We start from the raw sequence: 12,074 nt of genomic DNA, 5'->3' as shown, positions 1-12,074 counted from the left end.
CGCAGCCGGGCAGGCAGGTTTCAGGAGGGGTTTTTCTACTCTTGACCATATCTTGACACTCAGAGCCATCATTGATGAGGGCAGATCGCGTGGGAGACGGATCCATTGTAGCTTTGTGGATTTCCGCAAAGCATGACACAATGCCCAGATCTAGATTGATGCGTAGATTACAGCAGATGGGAGTACCCACAGAGCTCATTTGGGGGGTCATGGCATTATACAGGTCAGTAGTGGGGCATGTACGCACCCCAGAGGGTCTATCCACACCGGTTTACTCCGCTATTGGGGTGAAGCAGGGCTGCCCGCTCTCTCCTACTCTATTTGGTATGTATGTAGATGAGGTTTTTGACTACATTGAGAGAGATGGTGATAGAGGTGCACAGCTGGCAGGGACATGGATTGCACTATTGTTATATGCTGATGATATTGTGTTGATCTCCGACTCTCCGGAGGGGATGCAATGTCACTTGGATGCTTTGCATAGGTTTGCCCAGGAAAGTGGTTTGTCCGTCAACCTTGGTAAAACCAAGGTCATGGTATTTAATACCACCCCACAGTGGATCAGGAGGTCAGCGCCCGCCTTCACATACGGCCAGGAGAAGGTGGAGTATACAGATGCTTACACTTACCTTGGAGTGGTTTTTAGTGGGCCAGCATTTTCATTGAGGAGGGCAGCAGAGACTAGATTGACCAGAGCCCATGCAACATTGGGTAGATTGGAAAGGATGTGTTCACAGGTTCAGTTTCAGGAGCCTCGGACGAAGCTCTGGCTCTTTGACACTTTGGTGGCTTCTACATTGCTTTATGGAGCTGAGATTTGGGGACCTTCACTGGATCATCACGGGAGGACAGGCCGCAGTGATGGATGGGGGACATGGAGAAGCCCCTGGTCTCTATGATCTCGCGGCTCATTAGAGCCAAGGCTTTAGTACCACGTGCTATTGTACGAGCAGAGCTAGCTGCCCCCCCACTGGTGGTTGAGGCACTCACCAGATTTGTCTTCTTCATACACCGCATGTGGGAACTTCCCAGAGACAGATATGCACGCCTTGCACTTGAGTCCTCTCGACAGTTAGCCATGCAAGGAGATACAACATGCTGGTATGGGGAGATGACATCATGGTTTCAGGCGCATGGGTTCAGCATAGACAGTGCCTCCCTTCCAGTACTCACTGGATGCGCCCTCTCTGACTCTTACATAGTCTGAGATCACCAGGCTCATTCGCCAGGACTTGACTCAGCTAGACACCAAGAGGACATGGATACAGCCAGCACATGAGTTGGGCACGAAGATGTCTTTCTACAGAGAGCATCTCCTCTAGCTTATGGAGGATGGTTTTGTGACGAGGCCCAGATACATGAACACCCACTTGTCTCATGGGATACGATGTGCTATTGGCCAGATATGCACATCTTCACACCAGCTGTGGATCGAGACTAGGAGATACAGCGGAGTACTAGCAGAGGCCAGACATGCCCCCTGTGTGACATCGAGCCTGAGAGAGAGTTGCACTACTAATGCCACTGCCCCGTCTACTACGAGATACGAGGCCGCTTCCATTGCTTGTTCAGAGAGGGCTTTGGACCATTCTCTAGAGTCATGCGGTACGAGGATCAGAGGTGCCTGGGTTTGTTTTTGCTCGAGCTGCGCAGACATAGAGAGAGCCTGATGAGAGAAGAGGCTAGCCAGTCTCAGAGACAGATCACAGACTTCTTTAGAGCTGCCATTGGACACTTGGAGGAGTTACTACCACAGTAGAGCCCGTCGCTTTACACTGGAGGCATACTGATCGACCGAGCGACTGAGCTTGGGAGATCCATACTGAGCTTGGGAGATCCATACGCCCACGACTGCGGAGGACTACACAGCATCGACAGAGGCTGCATCAGAGGATTCGGGTCACTTTGGCTCGACATCCACGACGCCCGGTCAGACCACTGACCATGGAGGAGATTGATGAGATCCGCCAGCGACCGATGTTGGATCTCCTGTGATCTAGCTATCCCAGCTAGCTATTTAGCTGCCTAGTCCACACCTAGCAGTTTAGGATTCCATAGTATTTTATTTTGTCATCTTGTTACTCTTGTTACTCTGACTTTGTATTAGATCCACCACATTGTAACTTTCTGGTCTCATAGGTCACTTTGGCCTTTTGAAGACGTTAATATAACATTTCATTTCATTCTCTCTCTCTCTCTCTCTCTCTCTCTCTCTCTCTCTGGTCTCATAGGTCACTTTGGCCTTTTGAAGACGTTAATATAACATTTCATTTCATTTCATTTTTTCTCTCCCCCCCCCCCCCCACACACACACACACACACACACACCCCCAGTGGCCAGATACGCACCTCATTACATCAGCTAGAGATAGAAGTTAACAGATATAGAGATGCACCTCTAGAGGACCGGATATGTAAGATTTGTCAACAGGAGCATAAGACAGAGGAGCACTACATATGCCGCTGCACAGCTTATCATGATTCCACTGTCTGTTTATTTTTCTCGCAAGTCATGGACTACATTGATCAAAGATGTTGGACTAGAGATACACCGTCCTATAGAGACAATCTTGAGGAGTAGAAGATGGACACATAAGGGCTGGTGCAAAGACAGCTGATGACTTTCTTCACTAGTATCACTCAGGAAACTTCCGAGCGACGCCACGACATACCTCTTCAACAGGGTGTATTACTTGATTGATGTTATGCACACAAGTGATTACAGAACACCTTATGAAATCAAATCTTCACAAAGTATTGTGTCGTTACTTGCATGTTTCTCTTTACAACATGCAAGTATTGTGTCGTGACTCGCATGTTGCTCTTTGCAAAAAGAATTTCAACTTTAGAACAATAGATAAAAAAGGTTCATTTCATATGTTAAGAAGTATGCTGGTTCTTTTAATCCTAACCAGCAGGTAAGCGAGGATGTCAAGAACCTCTTTCAATTTGTGGCTTGTTACAAACCTCGAGAGGTAGAAATCGAGGCAATCTTGAAGCCTTTTATTCCGGATTATATACCGGCAGTTGGTGCTGTCGACGAGTTTATTAAAGTGCCTCGCCCTGATGGTATCCCTGACTATCTTGGCTTGAAGGTGAGACTTATTCTCTTGCTGAAAATGTCAAATGTCAACATAGTTTTGTAGCTTTTTTCTGTATTAATGATAAATCTTACTCTAACCATACAGATTTATCATCTTACTTCATCATATAAGGCTGATGCTTCAGGTCCTAGATGAAAGTGGGCCTGTTCAGACTGACCCAGCAGTGGTGGCATTGCAACTTCGAGCATCATCCATGCAATCAAGCCATCATCTTGCAGAGGTTACTTTTGTAATTTTGATTTTCAGTTTTAAATCTGTTGCTCACAGAGATGATGAGGCTGAATATGTAATGCTAATAAATTTCCGATTGAATAATGCGAGGAGAGCAATGCATGATTTGCACATTTTAATTGCTTTGTACAGTGCTCTCTTGTTCTCAAGTTGATTTGTTTAATTCATGGTACTTAAATTCAGTTGATTTAGCTGTTGACATTTTGATGCGAACTAGAAGTGGTACTGCTCTAGGTTCCAACTGTTGAAGAACCAGAGAGGAACCCAAGAAAGATTGAGGCATGGATTGAAAGCATGAGAGAATTTCATCGATCAAAGCCACCTTCATCGGTTACTTATTCAAAGCCCATGCCTGATATGGAAAAGCTTGTGTCGGTAAGTACCCATCAAAATTCTGTGAGCTGTGCAAAGAGCAGCACAGCGCTCATAGTATTCCTTATCTTGCATCCATGGAGTGGAGATACAGATTTTGATGGTAGTCTTGCAGCCTCATACATGAACTTTCCAGCATAAACACTACAGTCTTCAACAAAACCTTGTCAGAGAAGACATAGAATATGCAGAAAACAACTCGTAGCTTCTGCCATAACCATCGCCATCGCCTCCCCCCCCCTTGCTTTTGCTGCTCCCCCACCCTCCTGCCCACCTGCTCAGCTCCCCTGTCCCCCCCTCCCCTTCTGCGTGTTGCCCTTCACCCTCGACACCTCCCGCCTTGCCCTTTGTCCTTCACTTTATCTTCTCCGCACATTTCATGCTGTTGATCTCCTGCTTCTCAGGCCATTCTCGCATAGTGGGCTCACAGCAACAAGGAATCTCTCCCCACCACTCCCCCGTGCAGTAGCAGACACAAATGGAGGCTCTTGCTCCGCCTCAGAGGGACTCAAATGAAGCCCCATCGCCTGACCCCACTGAGCCCACCATCCGACTTTCTCTCTCACTGACGGAGCAAGCGAACCTTGCAACAAAGGTGGAGCGTCTCTAGGCCACCTCTGTCATATGCAAGATTATCGGCACCCAACCTAGTAGAGGGGAGGTGCGCGATCTCCTCCAGGCCCACCTTTCGGAGGTAGGAAAGATCATCGACGTATAGTTCCTCGAGCGTGGCTACTATCAAATCGAGTTTGAGACTCGAGAGATGGTGACCAAGATCATTTTGATGAGTCCTTTGGCCATCCGAGTAGCAAGGTCTCATTTTTTACAGTGGCTCCATGGTTTCAGCCCAACTCTAATGTTCTTGTAGGGGAAGTAGATTTAGCCATCTCGGCTTGCTTCCCCAGCCTAAGGAGGGTACCTTCCGCTTTTATCCAGAATAGGTTCTGAGATTGGACCGTCTTGGAGACACTATGCATGGTAGCTTTAGTCATTGCCAAGGCAACAGGTATACCTACAGTACGCGTGTTGGTTCAAGACATTTACTCTCTTCCGAAGGTAGTCCTGTTGCTCAGGGTGAGTGGTGGATGGTTTTGCCAGAGTGTGGAGTATTCGGGACTCTTGAACGAGTGCTTCATATGTAGACAGATGGGCCATCTTGTGAATGCCTATCCTTGCAAGAGGACCCAACCTGCAACACAGACTCAGCCTATCAAGGCTGCCAGGCATATTAGATATGACTCGGGATGCTTCGGTTGGCACCTCCTCACAGACTCTTGGTGGCCAGCCTGCAATAGGCGAGCGGCATTGGATTCCTAAGGGGAGCCGATTTGATCCTCTACAGCAGGATGTTCTTGAGGAGATTCCTTCCACCTCCTCCTCTGCCCGCTGCCTCCACCTCCCCCTCCTTCACCCTCTCCTCCCACTCTCATCTCTTGCATTGGACCTGTAGCCTCGTCTCTTGGCTCGTCTCATATCCCACCACGGGCTCGGGGGGTAGGACTCTCCTCTACAGCTCGGCGATCTCTTGGTAGTGCTTTTGCCACGAGCCAATTGGCTCGGGAGGGATAGCCCTACCCGAGGATGCTACTTTGGGTACAAGCTTCCCCTTTTGAGTTAGTCCCACGAGGGTTGTCGGCAATAGAATTTTTCGACTACGACTTTATACGCTTCTTGGCAAACCATCTCTTGACCTTGAGGCAACTTGCTTCAGAATACTTTTTCTCTTCCTAGTAGACAGAGGTGCAGATGCCTTGGACACACCGCTTGGTCTCTCTTTTCCGCTATCACTTGTGTGGCATGGATCACACAGAATGGGCTATGTATACACTATTGGATTAGCTCCATGTTCAAGCTCTTGAGTTCTCTCACCACATGGGGGCCTTGGGAGTGACAGACTTGATACAAGCCCTATGGCCATTGGCCAAGCTCTCTATGAAGTTGCTTGATACAACAGGTTGTAGACACATTGTGATATACTTCTTTGTAGACACCCAGAGTTCGTCTTTCTATGTATATGTACGTGAGGATTCCTGGACAGAGGTTGTAGCTCTATGGACTGTACGCACATCTTGGGTGTGGGTTGGATAGACACTTCAAGCACGCATGTCTCGGGGTCCCTTGGATGCAAACTTCTCCCCATCCAAGCCGGCCTCAAAGATTTCCAGGTTGGCTGTTGCGGCAGTATCGGTTTTCTCTCACCGATCCCATGAGGATTGTCTCATGGAATGTGTGGGGGCGTGGCGAACCCTAGTTTAGAACTATTGCAAGCTCATGGCAACATGCCATTATGGGCAGAGGTATTATTGAGGCATGCAGGGCCTAGTGGGTCACTATGCAGGTTCAAAGTAGCCTTGTGGGCTTCTTGAACATTTATACACTCAACCATGCGAGTGCACGGGCTAAGTTTTGGTCACATATTGTGGAGTCATTGCCTCATGGAGAGCAATGGTTTATTGGGGGGGACTTCAACATGTTTGATGACGCTATAGATAGGATTGGAGTCAAACCATGCTATTGTACACGGAGCTGAGCTGGTTGCTTGGGAGCGCCTATGTATGACTTCGAGGATTTCAGATATATGGTAGCATGCAGGCTTTGTGTGCACAGCCTTGAGACAACCTCGCTTTCTCTCAGTCTGACCGGAGACTAGGAGGGGCGAATCTATCCAAGATACATCATTTTTACGCTAGTGATCACATCTGTGACATAGGCGATTCCGTGTGCATTTTAGCAGGCACTACCTTTTTAGATCGTGCACCTGTGATTCTTACTTTGTCAGATAGACAACGGAGTGGTAGTCTCATGCTTCGCATTCCAAAGAGGATTTTGCTGGATACAGAGCTCAAAGCGCAAGATGTGGTGCTTTGGACAGTGAGTTGGGACACACCGGCGAACCTGTTGTTCAAGCTACCACTGGCTTTGTGGAGCTTAGTCATTTCTTCCTCCAAGAGTCAGAAACCCGCTTGGCTGCGACTCGAGAGGAGGAGAAACGACTCCAGCGGGGCATTGCTTCTTTAGAGCAGATGCAAGAGCACCAACTAGGTAGCCCTTGGATGGAGGATCAGATGAAGCAGACTTGGCAGGAGCTGATTACCATTGAGGAGTGGCGCCACAAGTTTTCCTTCTATCATGAGGCATCTTAGTAGACCAAGGTGGGAGACACAATTACTGGAGATTTTTTTGAGATAGTGGGTCCTCGCTATGGGCAAACCAGTGTTTGTCAGTTGAGTAAAAGGAATGGGTCTGTTGCTATGGAGCTTGATGATTTGCATGTAGTTGCTACTGATTTTTACCGTGAGCTGCTTTTAGCCAAGCCACAGTTATAGCCTCGGGATGCATGGAGAGAGCAGGTGTGGGCACAGATTTCTTGCTTAGTCACTAAGGAGATATGCAAGAGTCTTGAGAGCCCACTCCACCGAGAGGAGCTTCAGGAGGCCCTTAAGGCACTTCCCCGTGATAGTTGCCAAAGGGAGGATGGCTTGACTCCAAGCTTCTTCTTGGAGTATTGAGAGAGGTTCTCGGTGGAGACTTATGTAGTGCATACCAACACATTTTGCGCATTGGGGAGATTCGAGGTAGCATGAGTTAGGGCTTGACCTATCTTATCCCCAAGGAGGGGGGGCACTTTGGATGAGATTGGAGAGTGGGGACCCGTCACTATTCTCAACTAAGCCCACAAAATTCTAGCAAAGACATTGAGTTTGAGAATCCAGTTTTGCTACTTGAGAGCATCATACATGAGGCACACACGGGCTTTGTCAAGGAGCGTAGCATCCTTGACAACATTTTCACCTTCTGGGACGAGGAGCAGCCCACAAAATTCTAGCAAAGGCTTTGAGTTTGAGAAATCAGTTGCTACTTGAGAGCACCACACATGAGACACAAACGACCTTTGTCAAGGAGTGTAGCATCCTAGACAACATTTTCACCTTTTGGGAGGTGATTGCTCTTGCTCGTCTCAAAGGAGAGGATCTATTGGTGCTCCTTCTCGACTTTGAGAAGGCTTACGATATAGTTGATTGGCACTTCCTTCAGGGCATTTCAGATGCATGGACTAGAGGAGTGCCAGCTCTCTACAGTTGTGTGTATAGTTAGGTGTTGTTGGTAGGGGAAAGGGGGGAATGTTTCATGCTCACATGGTCAGGACGATAGGGATGCCCTCTTGCCCGCTTCCTTTTCTTTTTCTATGCTGAGGCGATGCGTAGATTTTTGACTTCATAGGAGGTTGGTCTGTGCTGACTACAATTACCTATTCGGCAAGATAAGCTTTTGGACACTGAGTTTGCTGATGACACAGGCTTGTTTCTAGAGGGCTGGGAGGCCAATTTTCACAGGTATGAGCAGTTCCTTGAGATGTTCTGCTATACGTCGGGAGCATTGATTAACTGGTGGAAGACAAAGGCTTTCTGGGTTGGTCGTACTCCAACGCTTGATTGGTCGCTTGGAGAGGCGTTTAGGTTGGATCCCCCCGGGGACACTAGTTCGATACTTGGGTTAGTTTGGATTTGACTTCATAGGAGGTTGGTCTGCACTGACTACAATTACCTATTCGGCAAGATAAGCTTTTGGACGCTGAGTTTGCTGATGATACAGGCTTGTTACTAGAGGGCCGGGAGGCCAATTTGCACAGGTGTGAGCATTCCCTTGAGATGTTCTGTTATGCGTCCGGAGCATTGATTAACTGGTGGAAGACAAAGGCTTTTTGGGTTGGTCGTGCTCCAACGCTCGATTGGTCGCTTGGAGAGGCCTTTAGGTTGGATCCCCCCAGGGACACTAGTTCAATACTTGGATTGTCAGGTTCGTTTGGATTTGTCACCTAAGCAGCAGATTTCTCTCTCCTCCTATCTATTCGGAGGAAAGTGTTCCATTGGAGTTCAGCATGGTTGTCATTTGCCGGCACGGTTGTAGTGGCCAACGAGGTGCTTTTGGCTAGTATGTGGTACATCACGTCTTGCTGGATTTTCTCGAGCGCTTGCATCAACCAATTGGAGAGGTTGATCAGGAGCTTTCTGTGGTCAGGGCGGGGCACACAGTCCGCTCGGGTGAAAGTGTCCTAGTAGGTCATTACTTTACCTTGCTCTCAGGAGGGTTGGGATCATCGACCGAGCACGGCAGAGTAGAGTCCTCCTTGGGAAGCTCATTGTCAGAGGTCTCCTTCCATGGAAGGAGCTATTGCTTCATCGGCGGATTGGTGCTCGGGTCCCACATACGGGCGGCCCATGGAGCCCTTCCACTCGTTGGATCTTCACAGAGATGTACAGAGTGGGCCTGAGCAAGAGATGGGAGGACCATTTCGCTTTGAGCTTGCTTTGGTCTTGGGAGTAGCTGCGGAGTGAGAGGCCTTGAGAAGCACCAACCCAAATGCATTGAGGAGAGCTTCAGATAGCCACTTACATGGAACCCTTTTGGTTAGCACACAGCAGGGCACATGGTTGGGTAGCTGACCTCATGTTTCTTGGGTCCCATGGCAGAGGGCCCAACTGCTACAGTCTATAGCGATTCCTGAGGGGGGTGCAGAGCATGTGTCAGGATATTGTAGAGGCTCCCTGCTGGATGGGGATGTTCACTCGACTAGAGGTACTCATTGCAGTTAGGGCTTGCTCAAGCACAAGGTTTTGCATGTTCTAAGAGGTTCAGAGAGAGGGCCCCTTCCAGAGTCATTACTGAGGCACCAGAGGTGGCAGAGTGCTGCTTTTAGTGGATTCGAGTTGTGGGCATCAGTTGAAGGACTTGTGTTATAGATCCTGGCCCGTCAGCTCTTGAGTCAGGACACTGGCGTTATGGGCTTGGAGAGCCGCCCTCTGTGTGAGTGCAGTGGGACCTAAGGGAGTGGTTTTGGCCGGATCCTTGTATTCCAGCTGATAGGAAGATAGAACAAAAGAGGTGACCTGGCAATAGTGCAGTTGATAGAGTCGAAAAGTGGGACACTGTGATCATGGGTTCGATTCCCAGATTCTTCATCATGAACATGGAAAATGGATGTGGGTTGTTGGCAAGGCTTGAGCCCCAGCATACCACTGGGTCTGGTACAGACCCAGTGGTATGACCATTGGAATACAAGGTGAAGACTCATGTTGGCGTTTTGAGTCATAAAAATGAACTATGAAATGAAGGGATTTATTTACAGATGAAGAAACAAATAAGATTTCAAGGCTTCACATGAAAGGTTAGCTCCCTAAGTATCAAAATGATTGAATATTCAAATGTAAGCCTAACTCCCTTCTTCAATAAGGCTTGCTTCAGGCAGCCAAAAAGAAAGAGAAATAAGACAGGATGGAGATATCAACTATAATGCTGCTCAAAATATATGGAAATTAACATGAGTCTTGAAGTCCTAAGGTCCCTTGCATGTTTACTTTCATTTTTCATGAACTTCTTTGTCTGAACCAGGAATGCCCCACAGAAATTGAGAAAGTCCTTGCAGAAACCCAACTCACGAACACCCAGGATGTGGATCTGCCAACGTTTGTGGACATTTGTTGCTCTTTGTTCGGTATTCCTGTGTGAGTATTGCAGTCTTTAGTGAAATTCTCAAATAGTGTTGAATGGTACCTAAACTTTTTGACTGTTTTTGTCAAACAGGTACAAGAGTAGGGTTGAGTCTTTGCATTGCTTGTTTGCTCTTTTCTTAGAGCTGAAAGCCGGAACCGGTCTCTGAAGCTTACACATTACAAAACATAAAGCTATTTTCTCTGACATATGTTTGGCATGCTAAAACATTCCTTACAGGAGGAGGGAGAAAGGATTACAAAATTTTGGGTTCCTTTCTTTAGTGATTGAAAGGGTCCCTCAATTTAAGGGACTCATGTGACTTCCACTCCTTGTTTGTTTTAGAATGACTAAGTGAGACTTCACCTTGTTGGCATTCTAAAACATGCTTTAGAAGAGAAGGGAGAAGGTGTACAAAATTTTGGGTTCCTTTCTTTTAGTTATAGAAAAGGTCCTTCAAATTAAGAGCCTCATGCGACTTCCATTCCAATTTTGTTTTGGAATTCCAATTATATTACTCGAAAACTTCAAGAATAGGGGAAAATAACAAAGAACTTAATGTACAGTGTGAAATCTTGCACTAAATCCACGAAGAAAAGGGTCGAGGTTGCAAACAACTAAAAGCAATCAAAAACCCGTTGAGAGATGTCCAAATGGTGAACGAGAAGTGTAATGACTATTGAAAAGACATTTGAAAGAAATGGATAGGATTGGAGGTTGAAAGAACAAATTTTATGCCTAAAACTGCAAATAGATCGCAAAGCCCAATAAAAAATCCAAGTGAAGTTGGTAGCATCTTGCACACCAAACAAGTAGGATCACGTTTCAAAGCAGAGATACAGGAACTTGTGATGAAGGAGGCAGCTACAAATGTGTAAAAGCAATGCCAAAGAACAAAACCAAAGCAAGTGTGTATGAGCCTTCTCCAAATGTCACAATGTGGACATTGTGCACTTGAAATTTTGCATTTGAAAAGCACGCCTATTGTGTGGGAAGCACTCCAATAAGGCATTACTTAGGAATATATGGTCCTTATGAGGAAGATGGCACTTCATGTGTGAGACATTGATGCCACCAAGCTTCCTTGTTTTGCATACTCCACAAACAAATGCATATGTTTGATGCCCAAGAAGATGATTGTAGCCTCATATTTTTTTGAGGAGTTGAAATCCAATCAACCAACCAACACACACACACACACACACACACACACTTTTTTAGAAAATCAATTTGATTTATCTATCTGTGGGGTACCTCAAAGAGAGGAAAACCCACCAAAAAGATGAAGTACAAGAGAAAGAACACAAAAGTGTTGGACTGTACAAAACAATTAAAAGCATTCATATCGAGAAGTACAACAATCCCACAAGAGGTGACAAACATCCTCTTCGGCAGATGAGCAACGAATAGAGGATGAAGGGCGGATATGGCACATCCGATGAAAGGTACCCACAGGGAGCACACCAAGTAAACAACGCCAAAGAAACAAACACTCCTTTAGCGGTAAATGGCTTTCCCATAATGCAGATAGAAGCCTTCTCCACCAAATATTGGATTTATGTATGTGCCAAGAGCGTTGCAATGATCAGCAAGCCATGGTTGAGGCCAAAGAAGAGCATATGCCCGACCGGCAGAAATATCTTGAAAGGGCATTTCTCGAAGATTCCAGTCAAACATGCAATCACCATCAGCCAAAGGTGAAATGAGCAAAAAACCGACCAACCTTCGCTGCAATTCTCTCTTGAACTGGCGATAATGCATGCCCAATCCAAAACAGCGAGCGGCAAATGGAAACTCCAAAGTGAAAGCAACTGCATCCACCACATCCTCAACCACTTGAATGCCACGGCAGGAGAGAAATACCCTTGGCGAGGCGAG

General features: G+C 46.9%; 1 protein-coding gene across 3 annotated transcripts in view; it reads left to right on the top strand.

Moving 5' to 3' along the window:
* The window catches only part of LOC147422195 (uncharacterized), a 142,807-nt gene extending 132,166 nt beyond the window's left edge, over positions 1 to 10,641 (top strand). Inside the window, exons 3-7 of one of the 3 annotated variants that reach the window (XM_086503360.1) lie at positions 2,919 to 3,095; positions 3,229 to 3,324; positions 3,570 to 3,710; positions 10,098 to 10,210; positions 10,290 to 10,641. In XM_086503360.1, coding sequence (XP_086359486.1) covers positions 2,919 to 3,095; positions 3,229 to 3,324; positions 3,570 to 3,710; positions 10,098 to 10,210; positions 10,290 to 10,365 — 603 coding nt within the window. In that variant the 3' untranslated portion in view covers positions 10,366 to 10,641. Of the gene's footprint in view, positions 1 to 2,915; positions 3,096 to 3,228; positions 3,325 to 3,569; positions 3,711 to 10,097; positions 10,211 to 10,289 lie in introns of all 3 variants that reach the window. The other 2 variants (XM_086503359.1, XM_086503361.1) reach the window with 2 other exon arrangements.
* Positions 10,642 to 12,074: the final 1,433 nt, after the last annotated feature.

This window comes from Adiantum capillus-veneris, chromosome 27, assembly GCF_014529385.1.
Source record: "Adiantum capillus-veneris isolate H3 chromosome 27, ASM1452938v2, whole genome shotgun sequence".
Taxonomy (NCBI): Eukaryota; Viridiplantae; Streptophyta; class Polypodiopsida; order Polypodiales; family Pteridaceae; genus Adiantum; species Adiantum capillus-veneris.
Note: the sequence above shows the minus strand (reverse complement) of the source record. Positions and strands in the feature narration are given on the sequence as shown.